At 35.9% G+C, this 27,637-nt stretch overlaps 1 protein-coding gene across 1 annotated transcript; it reads right to left on the reverse strand.

The window, feature by feature from the left end:
* Positions 1–2,840: 2,840 nt before the first annotated feature.
* On the reverse strand, positions 2,841–3,556 carry LOC140854530 (18.1 kDa class I heat shock protein-like). Its single transcript, XM_073250487.1, has one exon. It carries the CDS (start codon positions 3,441–3,443, stop codon positions 2,979–2,981), a length of 465 nt encoding a protein of 154 aa, XP_073106588.1. The 5' UTR covers positions 3,444–3,556; the 3' UTR covers positions 2,841–2,978.
* Between the last annotated feature and the right edge of the window lie 24,081 nt (positions 3,557–27,637).

Consider the following 27,637-nt stretch of genomic DNA (forward strand, 5'->3'; position numbering starts at 1 on the left):
ATATATAAATTATTAGCGACAGAATTATTTTTGACGAAATGTTGGATGCCAAAAAACATATTAGTGACAAAAAATTGATCGTAAATAAATTTAAAAATATTAAAATTTTATATTAAATTAATAATGATGAAAATATTTTTATTGTAAATAATTGATAATTTGTTAGTGATGAAAATATTCGTAAAAAATTATCATATTTACGATGAAAAATTTACGTCACTAATATTTTTTTAAATTTAATTTTTATAAAAATTTTTAATTAAATTAATAATGATAATAATTTTTATTATAAATAATTGATATTTATTAGCAGCGAAAATTTACGTCAGAAATTATCATATTTACGATAAAAAATTTACATCGCTAATATTTTTTTAAATTTAAATTTTATAAAATTTTTTAATTAAATTAATAATGATGAAAATATTTTTATTGTAAATAATTAATAATTTATTAGTGATAAAAATTTATGTCGAAAATTAGTATATTTGTGACAAAAAATTTATGTTACTAATATTTTTTTGATTTTCACAAAAATTTTTAATTAAATTAATAACGACGAATATGATTCATCATAAATAATTTTTTTATTAATAACGTAATATTTTATCATAAATTATTTTTTTTATGACTAAAATTTTTCATCGTAAATAATTTTCGAAAAAAAAATTTTTAGCGATGAAAATTTTTTATCGATAATATCAATTATTAGCGGCGAAAATTTTTTTCCATCGTTATAAATTATCAACGACATCATTATTTGTGCCTAAATATTAATGACGATAATTTCATCGCTAATAACTATTAGTGATGAAAATCGATTATTAGCGATAAATTTTTTTCATCGCTAATATCCTATTCTGTTGTAATATAGTTTTTCAATTGAGCATCTTATTAGAAGAAAGTTTAATATCTGAATACACAACAATGTGTGACCAATGGCAAGAGGAGATACGTTAGGAGGCACGTCGGAAGCTACAACAAGAGATGGTTCAGATGAAAAAAATAGTGCAGAAAGAGATGAAAAAAATAATTCATACTATGATGTTGAAACTCAACTAATTATGTGCTTCTCGATCTGATCATGATTGTTTAAATGTGTGATAATTTATTTTGAATTCTAAATTATTTTATTATAAGATATTTTAAGAAAACTTAATATAACATATGTGCTTGACATATTCATTTTTAAGATCCAATAATAAGTGAAAGACCTAATCCTGTTATAATATTTTGAGAGTTTGGAAGATTTAATGATACCATAAATCATAGAAGGCATAGCACTCTTGGAAGAAGCTAAAGTGACACCATCAGCAGTCATACATATCAATATCACTTATATATATCCTGCCATAATGAGTGATTTGTAAGCAAAATATTATCGTGTTGTAATTGATTTATTACAATCTGTTTTAATAACAAAATGACTCTATAAGTAGACATCAATCTAATCATGATCAGAATATAATTTGCATTGACATTTACAATTTTTATAAGAAGGCAAATACATTATTATGATAACTAGGATTGACCAACAAATTCATTAAGTCTATAAATTAGGAAAATCAAAATAATCATGATTAAACAAAATATAGCTACAAAGCTGTTATATCTTCCTATCTCCCCTTAACATAAGTTGGCTTCTAAGCTTAACAAGCTGATATTCTAATAGAGATTTTTTAGATTCTTCACTTTCCTTCTGAATTTAGATTAGCCACTTCTTAGCCTCCAATTTTTCAATTTTTTTCTACAATTTGTTCATTATCTTGAATATACGTCCAACCCATTAGAGATCAACTGTTGAAAGTAATTACAACTCTCATCAAACGGCAAAGAAAATTAAAAATAATTTTTATTATCCTTCTTATTATAACATCAAATCAAGTAAAACAAAATCAAATAAAACAAATTTTTTACATCATAATTAAGACATGTCCGAAACCTCCTTCCCGAATTTGCACTGATACATGATATTTTTATCACAGCTGAAAAATGGCAATGACATTATCTTTGAACCATCACTACATTTTTTTTTTTTTTTTTTCCCAAACTTCCGAACTGGAAGAATTCATTTCCTAGTTGAGAGAGAGAGAAAGCAAGAGAGATAGAGAGAACAAGATAGAGACCAAAAAAAACTAAAATAAGAGTCATTTACATAGTTTTGATAAAAAATTTGATGCCATCTAGATATGTCGCCGCATGGACTCTTTTAAATCTAAACCATTCTAAATAAAATCTTAAAATAAATCGATAATTCCACGTCAATCAACTAACGGCAAACACATTATCAGATAGGCACTAGCAACAAGATCGGACCATATTTAGATGATGAGAAGCAGATATTGCAAGGCTCTGCAAGATATAGAATTGACATTATAGAAACTGAAAATACAGAAGATATTTATAAATCAAGATAAAATATTTTTTTTTTACTTTTATCTAAAAAATAAAATATATATATATTTTTTTCTATATCAACAAAAGAGACTACATGAGACTACATAAGCGGATCACATGAGATCATTTGACAATTTTAGTATAACAAGCTAGTAAAATTATAAGCAAAATCTAAATTAAACCAATTTAAAAATTTAATGATCTGGCCCTACTAAATAAAAATTTTAAAATAAATTTGAACACCCTTAAAAAATTTATTTTTTATATAATTAAATCTATAATTAAAATTATAGTTAAACAAAAAGGGGCGTAACATCTGCATCCTTTTGGGCAAAAAGTTAATTACTAATTACGTCTAGACTCACGAACACACTCGCTGGCACAAAATTAACGTGTGACAATATATATATATATATATATATATATATATATATATATATATATATATATATATATATATATATATATTCTAAGGATACACACGTAAACATACGTACGACTGCAACATGACACAAAACACACGGACTTCTACACAGGCAAAAGCCCCTTCACCGCGTAGGGACCTTGCAAGCCCTGTCTGCCTATATCGGAATACCAGAGATCTTGACGGATTTGACCTCCGGCTTCTTGCCCCCCTTCTTGGGCACGGTGATAGTGAGCACGCCGTTCTCCATCGCCACCTTCACTTGATCCATCTTCGCGTTCTCCGGCAGCCGGAACCGCCTCAGGAATCTGCCGCTGCTCCTCTCCACGCGGTACCACTTTTCGGTCTTCTCCTCCTGTCCCCGGCGCCGCTCGCCGCTGATCTGGAGGACGTTGCCCTCTTCCACCTCAACTTTGACCTCCTCCTTCTTGAGCCCGGGGAGGTCAGCCTTGAAGACGTGGGCCTCCGGCGTCTCCCTCCAGTCGAAACGGGCGCTGGCGAAGGCGGAGGTCTCGCTTGGAAAAGATAGGGAGAGGGCTTTCTTGAAGGGAAAGCTGTCGAAGGGATCCCAGGGATCGAAGATGCTCGAACCGAATCCGAAGCCATGGGGAACGAGCGACATCTTTCTTTTCTGCAGCTCCAGAAGAGATTCTTGAGAGATTGGGAGGAAGGGAGGGACGAGGAGGAATGTTTCATAAGGGAATGCGAGATCGGGGGTAAAGCCGTAAAGGTTGGGTGATCGCCTTCTAGAGAGTTCCAGTGTTTTTTTTTTTATTTTTTTTGAGAAAAGGGCACCCGCGGCGCACTGTAGCAGCGACCTCGAGTTTCTTCTAGCACCTTCTTGGACTGGCCGGTTTTTTTTTTTTTTTTAATACAAATTGGAGGGCTTAAAGCATGAGTATGAAGAAACGTTTGCATATGTTTTGATAGAGTAATTCTTTGTGCACCGGGCACGGTGCAGAGAATCGTGCGCCGTGTTATATGATTTGCTTACGTACAGATTTGGAGATGTTAAAAAAAAAATATTTTTTTGATCGATCCTAATGCTAGAGCAAATCATCATGTGCGGTGCATAATTTTCTACACGTAATGCGCAAAGAATTTCGCCTTTCGAAATCCTTGGGAGCCAAACTACAGTTTGTAATATATAAACATCCTTTAAGTCCGCTAGCTACTGTCCAAGCTGCCGCATAGTTTCCTTCTCTTAGAATATACGTAGCTTAAAATGTATATATATATATATATATATATATATATATATATATATATATATATATATATATATATATATATATATATATATATATATATAAAACAATGAAATGATAATAACAGAATCATCTTTAATGTATAACTGTGATGCACGATAACTCAAAATAGCACATTCTATTCTCTCTCATGCTGCTACTAATTCAGCATAGGATATTGAGCATGATGAGAGTGGGCGACCAGTTATACAAACAAGATTAGCGTTGCAGCCTCTCAAAATATAACCTGCAGCTGTTGTCAATACTCTAACAGCCCCATCAAAATTTAATTTCAGAACAGTCTGGGGAGGCAGAATCCATTTAACAATTGGACAATATGGTGGGTCTACAGGCCAAGATTTTTGTCAGTACTTTGTGTTCTAAATTAATTGTTAATATAAGAGGAATCATTATCTAGCATGTACATTGAAGAGTACCTTTCCAGCTGCATAGCTATATTCTTTTGATTCTGAAAACTCTGGCTATTTTTCGAGCTTACTTGCCACAATTGTTATGTTAAACAGGCTAAAGAGAAGTTAGTTTTTCTCTACCTGGGCATTTGAAATAAATTCAAATATTGCCGGCAAAGAAGAAGGCTTGAATCGTTGGCATTAATTATTGAGTAAATGCCAGCAATGCTATGCAAAAGGGCATTGAATAACGATATGATTAAGGTCTGCAATTTGCTTAGAACATAAACGACATCCCAACGTAGCTTGAAGAATTAGACCTAATCATAAGTAACTCGAGCATCGTCGGTTACGCCTTCGACGATCATCGGTTTGTGGAGGATGACGACTGAAAGGAGTCTTCTGAGATAGGTTCCATCCAAATTGCTTCTAATCAGGAAGACGGATCTCAATGGCACCCACTTGGGTTGTATTTTTTGATACAAGATCTATTTGCAACGTACTTCGAGCTAATATAACTCCTAGCAAAAAAATTTTACTCTCATATGCACCCATAGTTTCCATACCCAGATAAAAGAATTGTTTTTTTTTTTTTTTGTTATTACAAAAGAAGGAGCTTGGGGGGGGGGGGGGCATATGTATAGCAATTTCCTCTGGGTGTGATCATAAGGACCCCTTCCAGCGATGAATATCCAATTCGAAGGGCGAAAATGACTTTCGCCCTATAGTAGATAAAAGAATTGTTGTTATCTATATTAGGTTCTGTCAGCATGTTACAGATTTCACCAAGGGATATGCTGCTGAGTTTATTTGTTCCTCAAACAATCTGATCAGTCCATGAACTAATAGGCAACGGCGTCATGTTTAAATGAAACATCATTTCAGAGGGAAGAATAGATGCAGCTTTTCTAGGTCCCGTATCCTGTCTTCAGTTATGAATTCATTCACCTAAGCATTAGTAAGATCCACCTCCTTGTTCAAAAAAGTAGGCCATTCATTTAATGGAATATTTGAACACTAATCATGAAGTCCCTAAACATTGGAATTAGATCCCACGAAACACATAAATTGGAATTGGATATATTGAGCAGCCGTTACTATATTACCTCCAAATAACTGAAGTGTGATGCGGGGGTTTACAATTATACCAATAGCCCATAAAGCACTATTTTCTTGTCATAACTTTTGCCCATAGACTTTGAGTTTACCACTAGCTAGCCAGCTAATTTGCAAATTAGTGCTTATTAGCGGATGCAAAGAAATTTGAAGACAAGTCCTCCTTGTGCTTAGGAGTGCAAATTACTTCTCAAGAAATTGCGTGCAATCGATGATTAGAAATGTCATGCCCCTACAAGAAAAGCTCTAAATTCCTTCTTCAATTTCTTTAACGTGGTAACAGTCACATATGTAATTGTCATAGTATATGTTGGTTCTTAAATATGGGTTTGGATCGTCTATGTGGATAAAATCCGATCCAGCTTCGAATGCAGTTCTTGAGAGTTACTTTGGTAACTTCTCGTAACTAAAAATGCTAAAAATTGCCTTGAAATAGTAGAGATATAAAGTTCTGATGTTTCTCTAAAACACTCCACCAAAACATTTGAAAAACTCTCTGAAAAATAAGAACACATCTTAGAGGCATTTGGGCTGTGGAAATCAAGTGCATTCCATCTTATGATTATACTTCTGACCTAGGAGTTGTGTGGTTTGATCATGATCTGGTTTATGCAAAAAAAATTAGTTTCATTTAATTTTTGGTGCAAGGTAATCAAAAACTTGTAGATTCTTATATTTATATTTCAACAGTATAGATTGACAATGATGATAAAATTGATTGCAGCAAAATTGCTTTTCCTACGAAGAAAAGAGCCTTCTATTGGCACCCATCAATTCTACCTGCTATCTTAAATATAAGAGAAGCATAATCAGCAACTAAGAGTCTAGTGCCAGATATAGGAATATCAAGATACTGCTATACCCTTTCCTTGATAGGTACTTGAAAATATGACAAACTTAGGCCTTCATTTGTGCAAAAGTAGAAGTGCTAAATTTAATTATAAGATTTCCTAATATTGACCATTTGTCTTGATAATTTGCAAAAAAACAAAAAAATCCAACACCATTTTCAAACACATTTCATTTCTATCTATAGCTCTGGCCACTAATAAGCAATCATTAGCAAACAGGATATGGAAAATTGAAGGCCCTATCCTATGTTGAATTTAAGAGACTGAAGAGTTTTGATTGACATTGCTAACTGCATCAATATAGAGAAAATTTCAGAGCGCATGATAAATAAAAAAGATGATAGTGGCATCTACAGGTAAACCCTTGATGGATAGAACCATTCACTAGGGGTCCCATTGACAAAAAGTGCAAACCTAGAATTAAAGACATGTTGCTAGATCCATTTAATAAATTTTGGTTGAAATCCTAGTTTGGATAAAATTAGATTTAAAAATTGCCAATTGATTTTATCAAAGGCCTTTTTAGGACAAATGCACCCTAATTAGATTATGAAGTGAATGCATAACCTCTTTGAAGAAACCAGATCTAGGATTTCAGGATTAGATCTTGAAACTTTTTCAAAATCAAACAGCGGAAGATTAAAATAAATCAAAATTTATTTTCTAAAATCAGAGAATCTCTAGATCCAAGATTTTATTACATGACTATTGCATAGCATTAAATCAGAAATTAAAATATATAGAGCATGAACTATATGTTGATCATATCAACATGTTTCTATACTACATCTAATGTATGTATTAAACAATAGATCAGATCTATTACCTTGCAAGTTAGACGTTCTAACCTTGCTGATCTGGCTTGAGAATGATGTTGCAAACCGCACACGTGTCCGGTCTCTAGGAGTCGTCCACACGAGCCCACAAATCTCGACCAAAAGTCCTGCTTCAGGAAATCAGCACAGTATGCTAGTACTGCGCTGATCCTTCTTCGATGGTTGATCAGATGCCTCCTTCTTCTTGATTTGGGTTCTTCCAAAGATGAGAAGTGGGAGGAGGAGTTTTAGATCTGAGACGCTCTCAGAAAACTCAAGATGGAGGAAGGAAAGAGATGAAACTAACAACCCTAGAAGAAGACCCTCTTCTTCTTCTCTTTACTCTCTCCTATAATCCTGTCTTGTGTCTATTATATCTCCACGACCCAAAGGTCTTTCTCTCTGATTTTTGGATGACCTAAAGGTCTCTCAAATCTCTATATTCTTCGAAAATTTCATGAAGAAACTCATTTTATAGAGAGAGAGATATGATAGAGTCTTTGTCTAGGTCAAATACCTAGTCAAGGCTTATCCAAACATGGCAAGATAAGGGGCGCCCAACTCTTGGACACCTCCTTATTTTCGTGCATGGACCACCAGCAAAGGGTGCACAATGTGTGCCCTAAAAGCCACTAAAATTTTAGAAAAAATCTGGATAAATTCGATGCAAAAAGAAAAGACTTTTGGATTTCTAAAACTCTATCTCATAGAATTTGAAATCCAAACTTATTCCTACTTTGATTTGATCCACAACCACTTTTCATATATGAAAGAAGAGAGAAAACCTTTTAGACGTGGGAAAGACCTGGGAGAGGACTTTTGTCGCACAAAATAAGAGGGGATTGGCGTGGAATAAGAGAGAGGGCGTGGGGGGGGCTTATGTGGCGCAAGGTGGAATCCTAGTCTTACTAGGATTCTATCTTATGACTTATTTTAATTTGGTTTCTCAAACCAAATCAAACCAAAATTAGATCAACCCAATTAAAATAGGTCTTAACCAAGTTAAGAACCTAATTTAATCAGATTAAATTAAATTTAAATCTGATTTAATTTTTTAATCAAATTAGAAATTAGGTTGACCCAAGTCCTAATTGAACTAAGACTAGTTTTTTCCTTGCACTTGGCTTATCTAATAAACCAATTGGACTTGATCCAATCAAGTCTAAACCAAATCTAATTAAATCATATTCAATTAGACTTAATCTCAGCCCATTGGCTTAATCAAATTAAGCCAATTAGCAATCGAATTGCTAATCAATCCTCCTACAATATTTGCACTAGGTTAAATGTCAATCATATTGATCATTTAACCCTAGAATGATTCTTAATCATTGATCAACCATCCGATCGGATCATGAACTCTAATGTGTGTGTCCTCATAGGTTCGAACCTAAGTCGGTAGCACAGAAATAAATTTCTGTACCAATCGTAGTGACCATCTAGTAATGGTACCCGACGATCGGATAGGTCGAATGTGTAGAACAACATCCTTAGAACCCGTGCGAATATAGTTTCCATATAATTCATCTCCTTGACCAAAATGATCATAGGACACCTCAGAGTTCAACTGTCAACTCTAATCAGGTTGTCCACATTGTATTTCAAAATATTAAATCCATCTGATGGATTACCCTGGTCAAGATTTTGCTAAATTGAAATACAGTGACTCATTCTTCTCCAACTCTTGGAGTGATCAATCCCATCTCGATCACACTCTGACTTCGCAAGTACTTGACTATATCCAGAAGCCTTCTGTCACTTAATTAAAAATTCAGTTAGTCCAGTACCAAAGCACAGTGAGTTGCTTGCAAGTCACTAAGGTGATCTCAGATCTAAGGGACACTTATACCTATATCCCATCAGAGATATTCTTGAAAGCAGAATGCTCTGAAGTTGGTCACGTTCAATGACGATGTACCCTTACATCTCACCTGTATGCCATACCAGTGTCTCCACACTCCTTGGTTAAGAGGACAACCAACCCATATGGCCTACAACGTCCTATGCTCGATAGAAACTATCGTCGTTATTAACAGCCTATCATTTGATCGTAAACAGTTTTAAGGACTAATCGATAAATCTTCTCTTTATCGAATCTAAATAGTTCTAAGGACTTCATCATAACAACAGAGTTCATTAGAAGATGAATGCTTATGATGAAAATGCCAAATATATTTTATTTATTAACAAATCAATTACCATACAAGATTGCTCAACCGTCAATAGACTGACGATTGATTTTTGGGATATATTTTTCAACAACTCTCACTTGTCCTAAAGCTACTCGGTACAGTATCTAATACCCATCTTTGACTTGTGGTTGTCGAACTCCTTTATCGCTAGGACTTTAGTGAAGAGGTCGGTCAGGTTCTCCTTTCCGTCGATCTTCTGAAGGTCGACATCACCTCTGTTGCTTCTTAGATTGATTTTGATGATCACAAAGCAGTTGAAGGGGTACCAATGATTTTCACTTGAAAAAGACTTATTGCTCTTTAGGGGCAAAATTATAATTTTGCCAAAACTCTGATTTGATAGTATCAAATGATAGAACAAAAGATTTGTGATCCAATGGTGAAAATTTTATTGATTTTGGACTTATATTTTGAAAGTTATGCATGTTTGAAAATCATGAGTCGACCCGTGAGTCAATTCATGGCACAATGAGCTGATTGGCACGCAGATTTTTTGTTGGCACACCCTGTGAGTTGACCCCATAGGGTCGATCCCCAGGCATGAGTCGACCCTATGAGTCGACCCCTACAGTTTTTAGGCCAAAAATCACAGAACCTTATTTTCTGGTGATTCTCTGATGTTCTTCCACAGAGGTCGACCCCCAGGCATGAGTCGACCCATGAGTCGATCCCTGTGATGGGATTTTTTCGCAACGGCTAGTTTTTAACTCGTTTTAAGTACTTTTAATGCTCATTTAATGCGATCTAACGGCTCTTTTTCAGGCTAGAATGTTTTCCTCTATTTCTTAAAGCTATAAAAGGATCCAAAAGGTAGGAAACAAGTAAGAGAAAGAGAGAGATTTAAAGAGCATTCAAGAGAGCATTGAAGAGTATTCAAACGAAAAAATTTGAAAAAGGGTTTCTCAAGCCAACTTTTCAGCCCTAATCAAGAGCTCATTCAAAGCCTTCAAGAAGCCTTCAATCCAAGCTCACCAACTCCTCGAGCGCTCAATCAAGTCTCCATCCACCTTGAGAAAATCCAAAAAGGGGCTTCTTCTTTTAAGTAAAGTATATTTAAAGTTATATTCGCTCATTGAAGGAGCTTTTCTTTGTGCTTAAGTGTGCTATAAATTGTTATACTCAGTTTGAGTGTTTGGTTTTGTTTTGGAAGGGTTTCAAAATAAGAGAAGGTTGATCCGAACCTTAAATCGGAGTGTATAGGGTTGACTTGTACCCGAAAAATAAGTGAACTAGCTTGGGATAGCTAGAGTCGGAGTTTCCGACGTTTGTATTCGGGTTGAATACAAGTTTAGTGGATTGGAATTCCCAAGTAGGAGCTTGGGGAGTGGATGTAGGTGCAAGGTTAGCACCGAACCACTATAAATCCTTTTGTTTGGTGTGTGTCTAATTGCTCTTCTTTATCTCTTCATTATTTTCTTGCATTATTGCTCTTGCTTTTAGCCTTGAATTAATTCTACTCACTCTATCTATTTAGCTTTATCAAATATTTCTCATAAGTCAATAGTTAAGCTTAAAATTTTTAGAAACCCAATTCACCCCCCCCTCTTGGATTGCATAGCTGGGCAACAACCTCGATCCACGATCTCCCGGACCAGGTAGAAGCGGCGCAAAATGTGCTTCGTCCGTTGGTGTGCTTTGGGTTCCTTCGCCTGAGCTATGGCACCAGTGCTGTCGCAGTAGAGCAGGATCGGACCATCGAGGGAGGGTACTACTTCGAGCTCGGTGATAAATTTTCTCAGCCACACAGCTTTCTTCGCGGCATCCGATGCTGCGATGTACTCCGCCTCACAAACAGAGTCTGTCATAGTATGTTGCTTGAAACTCTTCCAGCAGATAGCTCCATCATTCAGAGTAAAGATATAACTCGACATGCTTCTGCTGTCATCATGGTCAGATTGAAAGCTGGAGTCTGTGAACCCCATAAGTTTCAGATCTGACTTGCCATAAACCAACCATTGGTCCTTAGTATTTCTCAAATCTTTAAGGATGGCTTTAATCACTTTCTAGTGATTTTCTCCAGGATCAGATTGGTATCTACTCATTACTCCTAGTGAGTATGCCACATTTGGTCTTGTACATGTCATGGTATACATGATAGATCCCACAGTTGAAGCATATGGGACTCTACTCATACGCTTTCTCTCTTCAGGAGTTATCGAACAATCCTTCTTAGAGAGAGAAATTTCATGGCCTATCGGTAGATAGCCCTTCTTGAAATTCTTCATGCTGAACCTCTTCAGCACAGTGTCTATGTACGTGGACTGGGATAACCCAAGTATCTTTTTAGATCTATCCCGTAGATCTTCATCCCTAGGATGTAGGATGCTTCACCCAAGTCCTTCATGGAGAACTGCGATGACAACCAAACTTTTATTTCCTGTAGTGCAGGGATGTCATTTTCGATTAAGAGAATGTCATCTACATACAAAATAAGGAATACCACAATGGGATCATTTGCCCATTTATAGATGCAGGGCTCTTCTTCATTCTTAATGAAGTCATACGTTTTGATCACCTTATCAAAACGCATGTTCCAACTTCGAGAAGCTTGCTTCAATTCATAAATGGATCTCTAAAGGAATACCACAACTGGATCATTTTTCCATTTATAGATGTAGGGCTCTTCTCTATTTTTAACGAAGCCATACGTTTTGATCACCTTATCAAAATGCATGTTCCAACTCCGAGAAGCTTGCTTCAATCCATAAATGGATATCTGAAGCTTGCACACCTTGGACTCATCTGTGGATGTAAACTCCCTCAGGTTGTATCATATACACTTCTTTGGTCAGATCTCCATTCAGGAAAGCTGTCTTTACATCCATTTGCCAGATCTCATAATCCAGATGGGCAGCTATTGCAAGCATTATCTGAATAGATTTGAGCATTGCCACAGAGAAAAATATCTTGTCATAGTCAATACCATAACGTTGACGATACCCCTTGGTAACCAGATGGGCTTTATAAGTCTCCACCTTTCCGTCTGCGCCCCTTTTCCTTTTGAACACCTATTTACACCCAATGGGTTTAACCCCTTCAGGTGGGTCAACCAATGTCCATACATCGTTGACCTTCATGGACTCCATTTTGGATTTCATGGCTTCAAACCATTTCTCAGAATCAGATCTCTACATTGCATCCATATAAGTGATCGGATCCTCATCATTCTCATCGAATTCGATGGGATCACCGTCTCGGACCAAGAAATCATAGTATCTGTCCAGTTGATGTGGTACTCTATCAGATCGTCTTAATGGTGTAGGTACATTGGGCTCCGAATATGATCTAATCAAATCTGACTCAGGTTCAGCTATTGGTGTCGGTCTTTCTACCTGTTGAACTTCATCAAGTTCAACCTTAGAGACAACGGTTCTTTCACCAAGGAATTTCTTTTCTAAAAAGATTGCCTTAAGGCTGACGAACACCTTTTGTTCATCAGCATGGTAGAAAAAATATCCTTTGGTCTCTTTGGGGTACCCTATGAATGTGCATTTTTCAAACCTAGGTCCAAGTTTATCTGTGACTAATCGTTTGATATAGGTCGGGCACCCCCAGACCCTAAGGTGTGAAAGTGTTGGCTTACGCCCTGTCCATATCTCATATGGAGTCTTAATTACAGACTTATTTGGAATCCTATTTAATAGATAACAGGTTGATTCGAGTGCATATCCCCAGAAGGATATCGGCAAGCTGGCAAAACCCATCATGGATCGGACCATATCTAACAGAGTCTGATTTCTCCTTTCAGACACACCATTATGCTGTGGTGTTCCTGGAGGAGTCCATTGGGAGAGAATCCCATTCTCTCCTATATATGTAAGAAACTCACTAGAAAGATATTTTCCTCCTCGATCAGATCGAAGAGTTTTGATACTCTTTCTAGTTTATTTTTCTACTTCACTTCAGAATCGTTTGAACATTTTAAATGAATCTGACTTATGTTTCATCAGATAGACATATCCATATCTAGATAGATCATCCATGAAAGTTATGAAGTAGAAATATCCACCTCTAGCACTTGTGCTCATGGACCCGCATACATCAGTATGTACTAGGCCCAAGAGCTCAGTAGCTCTCTCACCTTTTTCAGTAAAAGGTGATTTGGTCATTTTACCAAGAAGACAGGACTCATAGGTTGGAAGTAATTCACAATCACTGACTTCGAGAATTTTCTCTTGAGTCAACCTATTTATTCTGTTCTTGTTTATATGACCTAGCCTACAGTGCCATAAGTAGATATCTGACACACTATCTAATCTAGGATGCTTGCTAGTTGAATAGACTACATTAACAAGTTGTGATAACATATACACACCATTGTTCAAATATCCACAAAAAATAATAACACCATTCATAATGATATTACAAACTTGTTTCTTTATTGAATTTTCATAATCATTTTTGGCCAGAAGGCCTAGAAATGATATTTAAAAAGAAACTGAGACAGAAATGACAATCATTAAGAACAACGATATGGGATTCAAATACAAGTTTCAAGATTCCTAATACTAGAACTGGAACTGCTCTTCCATCTCCAACATTCAGGAACCTCTCGCCTTGCTCGAATCTCTTACTGACCTGCAACCCCTGCAACGAATTGCAAATATGGTAAGGGCTACTGATATCCAATACCCAGTCAATTATATCACAAATAGAGAAATTGTAAGGAGTTATCATATAAATATCTTGCCCAGCAACAACTTGCTGCTTTCTCTGCCTGTTTGGGTCCAGGGAGGCAATGTACTGGGGACAGTTCCTCTTCTAGTGCCCCTACTTCTTGCAAAAGAAGCATTCAGCTTGACTCTTATCAGGCTTGATCATTTTGGTCTGGCCCTGCACTGATGTTCCAGCCTGAACTTGCACCTTTTTTACTTTCTTCTTCTTATTCTTCTTCTCTTTTTTAAAGGATCGAGAACCAGAAGATGAACCTCCCACTAAGTTCACCGACTCCTTGTAGAGTTGGTAATCTTTCTCAAAGTTTTGAAGCAACCCCAGTAACCTATGGTAGTTCACTTCAGGCTTTGTCATTCTATAATGAGTGAGGAATGAAAGATAAGACTTGGGCAGCAAGTTTACTATTGCATCTTTTCCAAGCTACTCATGCAAAGGAAAGCCGAGCTTGCTCAATCATTCCATTAGCTCGATCATGTACAATACATGATCAGTGACAGAGGCACCATCCCGTATTTTGGCATTGAAGATGGTACAACTAGTCTTGTGCCTCTCCACATCATCGGGTATGCCAAAGGCATCCTCCAACACTTGAAGCATGTCCTTTGGCTGAGTCATCTCGAATCTGTGATTGAACTCGTCGCTCATGGCAGCCAGCATGATACAGCGCACCGTGGTTCGATCACTGAGCCATTTCTGATAAGTGTCTCTGACTGTTCCACATGCATTGGCAGCTGGCTCCTCAGGTGCAGGATCCATTATCACATATAGGATCCATTCATGCTCCAGGACTATCTTCAACTTTCGGTACCAGCTACCGAAGTTGGGTCCCACCAACTTATCATTATCCAACAATGATCGGAGCGATAGGAAAGTGCCATATCTACATAAAAGAAAATCATAACCTAATTAGTAATTGATTCATTAAACCTAAAGATTTGGACTTTAATCAAAAGATTTCTCCCACTATTTTATTTGAATTGGTAGCCTCTACCTCCAATTTCAGAAATTACCCTAATTCCTTAGTGGATACTAGAATCCACTTAGACTGCACACAAGCCCAACTTTGGTTGGCTAACCCATGTACATCTAAGAGTAGGTTCATAACCAATTATTTCTCTAAATAATTTTTAGTAATTTTAATTTTGCCCCAGAAACCTAATCAGTAGGCTTTGGCCTCCACTGTAAGGATTCGGTTAGGTCCAACCATTAACATGACCATATTTGGTGTATTTAACCAACAAATGATTTAGTCCAACTTTGGTTGGCTCACCTAACCACCATTAGAGAGACACTTTCAAGTCATCATATGATGAGTGATAATTTCATTAGTCAACAAGCACCAGGCCTTTAGGTCTGCAATGATTATTGAGTTAATGGACTCATTATCAAACACCTTAATGGGAGGCTATGACTCAGTTATCTCCATAACTTTGTCATTTTAAGGACCTAATAATTTTAGAAGATTTAAATGATTTAGAGGATGAGGTCAGATGAACCAGCTTATCATGATCCTCCCACTGGCTTCATCAAGTAAGCTTAAGGAAGACCATTAAAAGGGCTGGTTTAGGAGCACCTAAATCAGTCACACTGATTTACCTAGCTGACATGGGTCAGCTCGAATAGTCAAATGATCCGATCAAAACATAATTTCATCAAGAGGTCAGGTAAGTTCGATTAGTGGGAGGGTCGGCCAAAGTTTGCCTTAAACATCATCAAAAATGATCAGGTAAGCAGGCTCCCAATTAAAAACCATCGATCTGATTTACCTTAGACACCAACTGGTTTAATTAGTTTCGATTAGATCAACCTAACAGTTCATGCTAGACCACTTAGCCAAGAATCAAGTCTATTTGGTTCTCGTTAAAGACATGGACTTTACCAACTACAACTATTGTAATTGATCTAGAGAAATTCTTGACCTAATCTAAGATAATAATTGATTAGATTTAGTCAATTCTCTAATTAAGTCCATCTTTAATCTAACCATAGGTCTAACCCAATTAATAGACCTAATTCCCACTAACCCATTAACCCAATGTGTTATGGTTTGTGTCTTAGGTTCTTCAATTCACAATCCTAAAACCTAATCAAACAACTTCTTAATTCTTAATTAAGTTTTGGGCTGAGAGTTGGGTTCGGATTTTCAAAAATAATTTTTATATTTATAAAATAATTTTATAATATGATTCTACCAACCATATTGTATGTTTGATTCATAATCAACATGCAAATGAAATAAATATGAAACTACTTTAGATCTAATCTAAACAGGTTCATGTAATTGAAATAATTTCAACTTTAAACAATTTCTTTGCACAAAAATTATTAACAAAAAGATTTTATTTTAGATTTAAATATCTTTTAAATTAATAAATCATAAATTTAATTTAGATCATATCTAACAAATTTATGATTAAAGATAGATCTACACAAACTAGGACAACTTTTGCACTGTAAGGGGTAAACCTTACAGCAGGACAACCTTACAGTTCGTGATTGATCTAAAATTTTAATTTCAGACCTAATAATCAGATTATAAATTAGATCTAATCTAAGAAATAATCTAAGTATATATAAATAATCATGTAATAAACAACCTGGCTCTGATATCAATTGAAGGAACCAGATCTAGGATTTTCGGGTTAGATCTTGAAACTTTTTCAAGATCAGGTAGCGGAAGACTAAAATAAATCAAAATTTATTTTTTAAATTAGAGAATCTCTAGATCTAAGATTTTATTACATGATTATTATATAATATTAAATCATAAATTAAAATATATAGAGCATGAACTATATGTTGATCATATCAACATGTTTCTATACTACATCTAATGTATGTATTAAATAATAGATTAGATCTATTACCTTACAAGTTAGATGTTCTAACCTTGCTGATCCGGGCTTGAGGATGATGTTGCAAACTGACATGCATCCGATCTCTAGAAGTCATCCACACAAGCCCACGAATCTCGATCAGAAGTCCTGCTTCAGGAAATCTGCACAGTATGCTAGTATTGTGCTGATAATTCTTCGATGGTTGATCAAGTACCTCCTTCTTCTTGATTTGGGCTCTTCCAAAGATGAGAAGTGAAAGGAGGAGTTTTAGATCTGAGATACTTTTAGAAAACTCAAGATAGAGGAAGGTAAGAGATGAACTAACAACCCTAGAAGAAGACCCTCTTCTTCTTCTTTTACTCTCTCCTAGACACCATGTCTTGTGTCTATTATATCTCTACGACCCAAAGGTCTTTCTCTCTAATTTTTGGATGCCCCAAAGGTCTCTCAAATCTCTATATTTTTCAAAAATTTTATGAAGAAACTCATTTTATAGAGAGGATATGATAGAGTCCTTGTCTAGGTCAAATACCTAGTCAAGGCTTATCCAAACATAGCAAGATAAGGGGTGCCCAACTCTTGGATGCCTCCTCCTTATTTTCATGCATGAACCATTAGAAAAGGGTGCAAAATGTGTGCCCTAAAAGTCACAAAATTTTTTAAAAAAATCTGGATAAATTCGATGCAAAAAGAAAAAGTTTTGGATTTCTAAAACTCTATCTCATAGAATTTAAAATCCAAACTTATTCCTACTTTGATTTGATCCACAACTACTTTCCATGTATGAAAGAAGAGAAGAAATCTTTTGGACATAGGAAAGACCTTGGAGAGGGCTTTTGTCACACAAAATAAGAGGGGATTGGCATGGAATAAGAGAGAGGGCATGGGGGGGCTTATGTGGCGCAAGGTGGAATCCTAGTCTTACTAGGATTCTATCTTATGACTTGTTTTAATTTAGTTTCTCAAACCAAATCAAACCAAAATTAGATCAACCTAATTAAAATAGTCTTAACCAATTAAAAACTAATTTAATCAGATTAAATTAAATTTAAATCTAATTTAATTTTCTAATCATATTAAAAATTAGGTTGACCCAAGTCCTAATTGAACTAGGATTAGTTTTTTTCTTGCACTTGGCTTATCTAATAAACCAATTGGACTTGATCCAATAAAGCCCAAACTAAATCTAATTAAATTATATTTAATTTGATTTAATCTCATCATTGGCTTAATCAAATTAAGCCAATTAGCAATTGAATTGCTAATCAATCCTCCAGCAACATTTGCACTAGGTTAAATGTCAATCGTATTGATCATTTAATCTTAGAACGATTTTAATCGTTGATCAACCATCCGATCGGATCATGAAATCTAATGTGTGTGACCTCATAGGTCGAACCTAAGCCAGTAGCATAGGAATAAATTTTTATACCAATCGTAGTGACCATCAAGCAATGGTATCCGACGATCGGATAGGTCGAATGTGTGAACAATATCCTTAGAACCCATGTGGATATAGTTTTCATATAATTCATCTCCTTGACCAAAATGATCATAGGATACCTCAGAGTTCAACTGTCAACTCTGATCAAGTTGTCCATGTTGTATTTCAAAATATCAAATCCATCTGATGGATTATCCTGGCTAAGGTTTTGCTAAATTGAAATCCAGTGACTCATTCTTCTCCAACTCTTGGAGTGGTCAATCCCATCTCGATCACACTCTAACTTCACAAGTATTTGACTATGTCCAGAAGCCTTTCATCACTGAATTAGAAATTCAGTTAGTCCAGTACCAAAGCACAGTGAGTTGCTTGCGAGTCACTGAGGTGATCTCAGGTTAAGAAACACTTATACCTATATCCCATCAGAGACATTCTTGACAGCAGAATACTCTGGAGTTGGTCATGTTCAATGATGATGTACCCTTACATCTCACCTGTATGCCATATCAGTGTCTTCACACTCTTGGTTAAGAGGACAACCAACCCATATGGCCTACAGCGACCTATGCTCGATAGAAGCTGTCATCCTTATTAACAGCCTATCATTTGATCGCGAACAGTTTTAAGGACTAATCGATAAATTCTCTCTTTATCGAATCTAAATAATCCTAAAGACTTCATCATAACAATGGAGTTCATTAGAAGATGAATGCTTATGATGAAAATGCCAAATATATTTTATTTATTAACAAATCAATTACCATACAAGATTGTTCAACCGTCAACAGACTGACGATTGGTTTTTGAGACACATTTTCCAACACTCTTGTGGTAATAATAAACTTTCCACTATACTCCTTCTGTTGGAATTTGGGGTTTGAAGCATGCATATATGTTTCAAAATTTAATTTTGTAAACACCGCAGTGGAGAATAAGATTAAAATAATTTTAATCTGAATTTTGCATATATAAAAATATAAAACCACATGGATCTATTTCATATGCTGAAATTGATATATGCTGAAATTTAGATTGTGATTAAATCACATATCTTTTTCGCAATTCTTTCTTCAAAACTGGATCTGGAAGAGATGAGGCTCTCTGTTAGCTGTATAAGTATTCGACCTCTACGAGTATCCACTCGAGATCAGCCTGAAACAACCCTCTATAATCTAAATTTTGATTCTCCAAAATTCAGCCTACTGAACCTGAATGAAGCCTGGATCGCAATCAACGTTTAATCTTTCTTCTTCTTCTTCTTTCTTTAATCTTTTTTCCTTGCTTATATGCTGCTACCAGTACTAGAAACCAGCAATCAATGGACACCCAACAGCTTTTGGGCATGAGATAACTTTGGACGCACATCCCAAGTGGTATGGCGTGGGGACGCCTAAGGAGAAGAGAAAAAGAGAGGAAGAGAGGGGATGGGAGGTTCTCTTGGGGTGGAGAGGGGTTGGCTTGGATGGTCTTAGGACTTTAGGAAAGGTCCTTTTTTATAGGCATAAAGATTGAATCCTATTCAATCATATAATACAAATCCTACTTGCATTAAGATTTCTATTAACTTAAGTTATCCAACTTACATTAGGAAGCCTATTAGGTGCCAACTATTGAAACCCTTGCACCCATAATTAGACACCCTCTTTTACACCCAAGAGACACCCCATATGAGAACTAAAGGCCCTCTAATTAATGGACATATCCAAATTGAACAATTCAAAGTGGCACCCTATAATAACTATCAAGGAGATTCATAAGGGACTTGCACCTTTAATTTATGTGATCCATAACCTTAAACACCCAACAATTGGAGTCTCATGAATCATATTCATGTAGGTAATCAGCAGATAATTAAGATAAAATTAACTTATCAAATAAGTAATCTTAACTAAAAGAGAAATTAGGTCCAACTATGTGCTAGAAAGATTACCATGAACTCAATGAATTTCTCTTAACCCAATTGACACTTTATAAGCTCAATTACTAATTTCAGACATGATCCCTTTATTGTGTGACCTCATAGGTTCAATTCTATCTGGTAGTGAGACATACAATGATCTATATCATTGTATCATTGAAACTCTTTTCAATGGGTCGAAATAATTTCACTCTAACTCAATCAACGATTGTTGATCCAAAACAATCCTAGTGAGCTCTCACAATCCACCAGTGACACCTAGCAGTATATAGTGATAATCTAGTAGAACTAAAATAAACCTCTAGGTGTAGTTAATGTATGATTCAGTCTTTCTATCATGAGTCCTGACTAGATGGCAGGTCATGGATAAATCGTCAAACTTCAACATCAGTCATATGATAGATTTGATTAGTTCAAGTCTAGATATGATGTCTGTGGAAACTTTTTCCATCAATCACTCTACTGTGGCCATAGATTCATGGACTTAGCTTCTCAAATCTCATAGGACTACTCCTCTCTATCAAGATTGATAGATCCTATCTTGATGCACACCCTATTCCTACAGTGGACCAATTATTGTCAGTATCCACTACAAGGGCTTATTGAGACCCATGTTTATGTGTCAATCAAACTCCAGTAGCCTCACTGCAAGCAGTAGTACCATCTCAAGTCAAAAGATCAGATACACAACCACAGCATCGAGACAATCACTGACGTTTGAATAAAAATTCAAGTGCTAGTTGTTCTCTAACAACCACCCGCACTTATCGTCTGTGTCTCTATATAATAGACTAGAGGCCCATCTATCTTGAAGGAAGCAATTTGTGCACCAGTCTATCTGGATTTATCACCGTCCTCATGATAATCCTATGACTGGGAGTCTTTAGGAATTAAATATATGTCTCTAATTCTCAACACCTTGAGAATATGTATCGAAACCTATTCCATGGATGATTCAAAGACACATTATACTTGAATGAAAAAAAATTATCATTTTATTGATCATATCAATATATTAAGTAAAAATTATATCCTAAATTAATTACAACGTGTCAGTCATATTAGCTTCTAGGACATATATCTAACAATCTTTCACTTAGACTAAAGTCAATTGGCCATAAATCTAAGTCCATCTTTTCAAGGTGGACTTCCATTTTTGGTTGGCTCAGTTACTTAGTCAGCAGATCTGCCATGTTATCCGCAGAGTCTACTCTTCGCACCTCGACATGAGATAGTCGCATGCACTACTGTTCTATGTGTTTAGACTTCTGATGAGACCTTAGACTCCTTAGCAAGGGCTATGGTGCCATTGTCTTTGCAGTACTGTGTCATGGTATGACATCCAGTTCTACAACTAATATTAGAACCAAAATATGTCTTACACATCTACAGCATCCAAAGTAATGACATATTCTGCCTTCGTGGTCGAATCCGCTATCATGGATTGCTTGAAACTCTTCCAGCTGACTGTACCATTATTGTAAATGAACACATACGCTGATGTAGACTTTCTATCATCAAGATCAGATATGAAGTCTGAATTAGTATACCCCTTAACTCGTAACTCAGATTCTTCTCCAAAGATCAAGAATAAATCCTTAGTTCTTAAGTACTTAAGGATGTTCTTCACAACTATCCAGTGCTCTTCATCTGGATTTGACTGATATCTGCTCGTGACACTCACAGCAAGGACAATATCAGGTCGGATATATAGCATGGCATACATAAGGCTCCCTATTGTCGAAGCATAAGAAATCCTACTCATGCACTGAACCTCCTCAGATGTGGTCAGACACATCATCTTGGAGAGATGAATATCATGTCTAAGAGGTAAAAGACCTCTCTTGAAGTTTTTCATGCTGAACCTCTTTAGCACCTTCTCTATATATAGCTTTTGTGACAGGCCAAGCATCCATCTAAGTCTATCCCTATAAATCTTTATTCGGAGAATATAGGATGCTTCCCCTAGGTCTTTCATAGAGAATTTCTTGGACAACTATCTTTTGACCATGGTCAATATGTGAATGTTGTTGCCAATAAGGAGAATATCATCCACGTATAATATGAGGAAGGTGATCGTGCTCCCACTGATCCTCTTATATACACAAGATTTCTCTTCATTTTTGATGAAATCAAATGATTTAATTGTCTCATCAAAATAATGATTCAAACTCCGAGAGGCTTGCTTCAATCCGTATATGGACCTTTGCAGCTTGCAGGCTTTGTGATCACCATCACCGGACATGAAACCCATAAGCTGCTCCATATAGATATCTTCTTTAAGATACCCATTCAGAAAGGTAGTTTTCACATCCATCTGTCAGATTTCATAATCGTAATAAGCTGCAACAGCAAGCAAAGTATCGATAGATTTTAGCATGGCTATAAGCGTGAAGATAGCGAGAAGATTTTCTGATAGTCAATGCCTTCACGCTGACTATAATCTTTAACCATAAGCCTAGCTTTATAGGTCTTTACCTTACCATCGGCACCTATCTTTCTTTTGTAGATCTATTTATATCCAATAGGTACAATACCCTCAGATGGATCCACTAAAGTTCAGACTTGGTTCGAGTGCATTGAGTCAATTTCTGACTTCATTGCATCTAACCACTTCTCGAAATCAATGTCAGACATTGCCTCGTCAAAGGTATTAGGGTCATCAGTATGACCCTTATCTCCCATAAGGAACATTTCCTTCACTTTCTCCGTAAGCATACCCATGTATCCTTCAGGAGGTCGAGAGACCCTACTAGATCTATGAGGTGGTAGAGAAACATCAACTACTGGCTCATGAATTACAGGTTTCTGAGGATCTATAGCTCTGGGCTCTTCAGAGACCTTCTCTTCGAGCTCCACTAACCTCCCATTACCGCCATCTTGGATAAACTATTTTTTTAGGAATATAATATTTCGACTCATAATCACATTGTGATCTTGTGAAAAGTAAAAGTAGTATCCTATGGATTCTTTTAGATACCCTATAAAATGAGCTATAATAGATCTATCCTCTAACTTTTCTACCATCTGTCTCTTGACATAGACCGGACATCCTCAAGTCTTAAGATAACCCAGACTCGACTTCTTACTGAACCATGTCTCATATGGTGTGGTAGGAACGGACTTTGATGGAACCCTATTCAGCAAGTAAATTGCAGTTAACAAGGCATATCCCCAAAGAAATAAGGATAGATTAGTGAAGCTCATCATGGATCAGACCATATCCAATAGAGTCCTATTCCTCCTTTCAGATATTCCATTGAGCTGAAGTGTTCTAGGAGGGGTCCACTGAGAAACTTTGCTGTTGTCCTTAAGATATCTCAGAAATTTCTGACTAAAGTATTCACCTCTTTGATCAGATCGAAGAACCTTAACGAACTTTTCTATCTACTTTTCTACTTCATATCTGAATTTTTTAAACTTTTCAAAGGCTTCAAACTTGTGTTTCATGAAATACATATACCTATACCGTAAGAGATCATCAGTAAAGGTAATGAAGTAACTATAACCATCTCTGACCTGCACATCAAATAGCCAACATACATCGGTGTGTACCAGGACAAGTAACTCTGTGGCCCTTTCTCCATGTCCTACAAAGGATAACTTAGCCATCTTTTCTCAAAGGCAAGATTCACAAGCTAGATATGATTCTTGGCAAAGGGAGCCAAGGATCCCATCTTTTTTCAGTTTATTTATCCTATCCTCTCCAATATGGCCTAGTCTGTGGTGCCACAAATACTTCTGGTTAATTTCATCTTTAGGTCTCTTTTGGCCTACAGCATATACTATTTGCTCATTTAGATTCATATTCGCATCAACATGCAAGTGATGAAGACTGTCAATTAAAAGACCTCGTGCAACTAATTTATTTTGAAAATAAATGAAACAAAAGTCTTTATTGAAACTAATTTCAAAAATCTTCTGTGCTAGCACAGACATGAAAATTAAATTCTGACTAACTACAGGAACATAATAATAGTCTTTCAAATCTAATCTAACATCAGATGGTAATCGAAGAGGGTAAGTGCCAATGGCCTCTGTAGCAATCTTTGCTTCATTACCGACCCGAAAGATGATGTCACCTTTCCTCAACCACTTACTTTCTATCAGACCTTGTATTGAGGTACATATATGAACACTCGAGCCAGAGTCCAATATCTAACTAGAAGTAAAAGAAACCATAAGGTTAGATTCAATTATGAGCATACCTTCAGAAGGTTTATCATCCTTTTTATTCTTTATGCTCTCCAGGTATTTTGGACAGTTTCTCCTCCAATGGCCTTCAGCATGATAGTGGAAACACTTTTCCTTTGCCTCAGCCATTTTTGGACCATCCTTCTTCGGCTTGTTCTCTTTATTCTGCTTCTTTGCAGATTTAGCCTTCTTCCTTCCAACAGACTTTCTCTTGGAAGAAGAAGTCCGCTCTATAGCAAGAACAGAGTCTCTTAAACTCTTCAAGGTACCCTCCGTTGTGACCAACATGTTGACAAGTTCGAAAATAGTACAGTCAAGTTTGTTCATATAAAAATTCATGATGAATTGACTATATGAATTGGTAAGGGATTGAAGGATCAGATCCATCTGTAATTTTTTTTGGATATCTAGCCCGAGCTTTCCAAGCTTCTTAATGTCTTTGATCACTATCATACAGTACTCATGGATAGACTGTCCTTCACGCATCTTCAGATTGAAGAATCTTTTGGACGCTTCAAAGTGCACAGTATGGCTCTGCTCACCATACAACTCTTGTAAGTGAGTAATCATGATCCGGACAGTGGGCATATGCTCGTGCTGGCTTTGTAACTCGTTTGACATAGATGCCAGCACATAGCACTTAACCCGACTATCTTCATCCGTCCACTTCTCAAAAGTAGCTCTCTGCTCAGCAGTAGGATGGTTTGGCAATACAACGAGATCCTAGTCGAGAATATGACTTAACTTTTCTGAAGTCAGGACAATCCTGAAGTTTTTGAGCCAATCTTTGAAATTATTATCGATCAAATGATTGGTTTCAAAGATGTGAGCTAGAGGGTTTGAGGCTGACATAATGGTTTAACTGCAAGAGTAGAGATTCAAGTTAGACTTTTGTACTTAATTTTTTTAATTTACTTCTAGAGACTTTAAGATGCAAATAATAACTCCCACTAATTTTTTGAATCCCTCCACTCCTTGAGAAGAAAATAAAAACCTTAACATGACAAAGGATTCCTAGTGGGTGCTGCAGTCCCATCGATGACATGCACCTCACCTAACAGTTATTGGTAACATACACATTGATGCGTAGGCAACTCTTTGCCCAGATGTATCGCTAAGCATGTAGCAGCCACTTGGTCTCTAAGTCATGTAGGCTTACCTAACAGTTATTGTCCACACTTTTTAGTTAAGCCTGACCCACCGTTCACAAGCAGGTGCAAGGCCGTCATTAGGTCCCTCACTTAATAGTTATTGGATCCAACTCCATCTTTATCCTGGAGCAACTCTTTGCTAATAGAGTGGTTGCGTATTCCTGATGCAACTGAACCACTATGACCAGTCGAGAACAATCAACGTCGGTAACATGCCCGCACATCTACAATAATAGAAGATCCATGGACTTAATATTAATGGGGAGGTTTGATTTTAGGTCTCATTTAATCAGTCATCATATGATCGATCTAATTGGCATGAGCTAAACCAAATCGCTAAGCAACCAAATTCTAGACCCAATCTTTCAAATTGGTCAGATAAGTGGAGAATAGTGGGGGTCCCCCCGTTGCCTTCCTTAGACACTAATAAATTGGTCAGATTGGCTAACAGAACTAATTAAATAACCACATCTCATTAGCTTACCTTAGACACCAATAGGTCGAATGATCAGAATTGGTTAGCTCAAGCGAATCAGACTCAAACCAACGAGCCAAATTAGGTCTTTAGGTTAATCGATTCTACATATGGGACTCAATCGATTTGAACAATAATAATTGTATGATCATTAACTCAATTAGTCTAACTCAATTCAACAATTGACTCGATTTGATAAATTACTTAATCAAATTAAATTCATATGATTCAAATCAAAAATTTTAGATGTAATCCTATTACATGATCTATTTTTTTTTAATTTTTTTATGACCAAAATCCTCATGCATAAACATAAATTTTAGATTCTAAAATCATATTTCAGATTTAAATTCTTTGCATAAAAGTAAGTTTTAAAATATGAAAATAATTTTTAAATTTTAACATACAGACATATATCACATGTATGCATGTAAAATCAGATCAAAAAAATTTTAGATCTTAAACATGATTTCATATATCTCAGATACTAATCATGAAATAGTTTAAATATACAATTATATATCATATAATTCAGATCATAAAAAATTTTAGGTTTCATGCATGAATCTATATTTCACATGAATATGAACTAGAACTCTTTCTAGATCAAAATTTATATCTATACATACATCAACATATCATCTATATATTCTAAAATTAAGCTTAAAATCAAATTTTTGATTTAAAAATCTATCCATACATCTCATGTATCAAGAAAAAAATTGATTTTGAAACCTTTCAAAATCATGTATATGAAAATTCAGCATATAAAAACTCGTGGCTCTAATATCACTGTTGGAATTTGGGGTTTGAAGTATGCATATGTGTTTCAAAACTTAATTTTTTAAATATCACAATAGAAAATAAGATTAAAATAATTTTAATTTGAATTTGGCATGCATAAAAATATAAAATCATATGGATCTATTTCATATGCTGAATTTGATATATGCTGAATTTAGATTGTGATCAAATCATATACCTTTTTCATAATTTTTTCTTCAAAACTAGATCTGAAAGAGATGAGGCTCTCTGTTAGCCACACAAGTATTTAGCCTCTACAAGTATCCACTCGAGATCAGCCTGAAACAGTCTTCTATAATCTGAATTTTAATTCTCCAAAATTCAACCTGCTGAATCTGAACGAAGCCTGGATCACGATCAACGTTTGATCTTTCTCCTTGATTTTCTTATTCTTCTCTTTTCTAATCTTTTTCTCTTGCTTATGTGCTACTACTAGCACTAGAAACCAGCAATCAATGGATGCCCAACAACTTTTGGGCGGAGATAACTTGGGACGCGCGTCCCAAGTGGTATGGCGTGAGGATGCCTAAGGAGAAGAGAAAGAGGGAGGAAGAGAGGGGGTGAGAGCTTCTCTTGGGGTGGAGAGGGGCTGGCTTGGATGGTCTTAGGACCTTCGGGAGGTCTCCTTTTATAGCACAAAGATTGAATCCTATTCAATCACATAATACAAGTCCTACTTGCATTAAGA

Source organism: Elaeis guineensis, unplaced genomic scaffold (assembly GCF_000442705.2).
Source record: "Elaeis guineensis isolate ETL-2024a unplaced genomic scaffold, EG11 Super_Scaffold_1000033, whole genome shotgun sequence".
Taxonomy (NCBI): Eukaryota; Viridiplantae; Streptophyta; class Magnoliopsida; order Arecales; family Arecaceae; genus Elaeis; species Elaeis guineensis.

Bases quoted from the DNA above. Each gene is read 5' to 3' on its own strand.
- LOC140854530 (XM_073250487.1), bottom strand. From the start codon at position 3,443: ATGTCGCTCGTTCCCCATGGCTTCGGATTCGGTTCGAGCATCTTCGAT.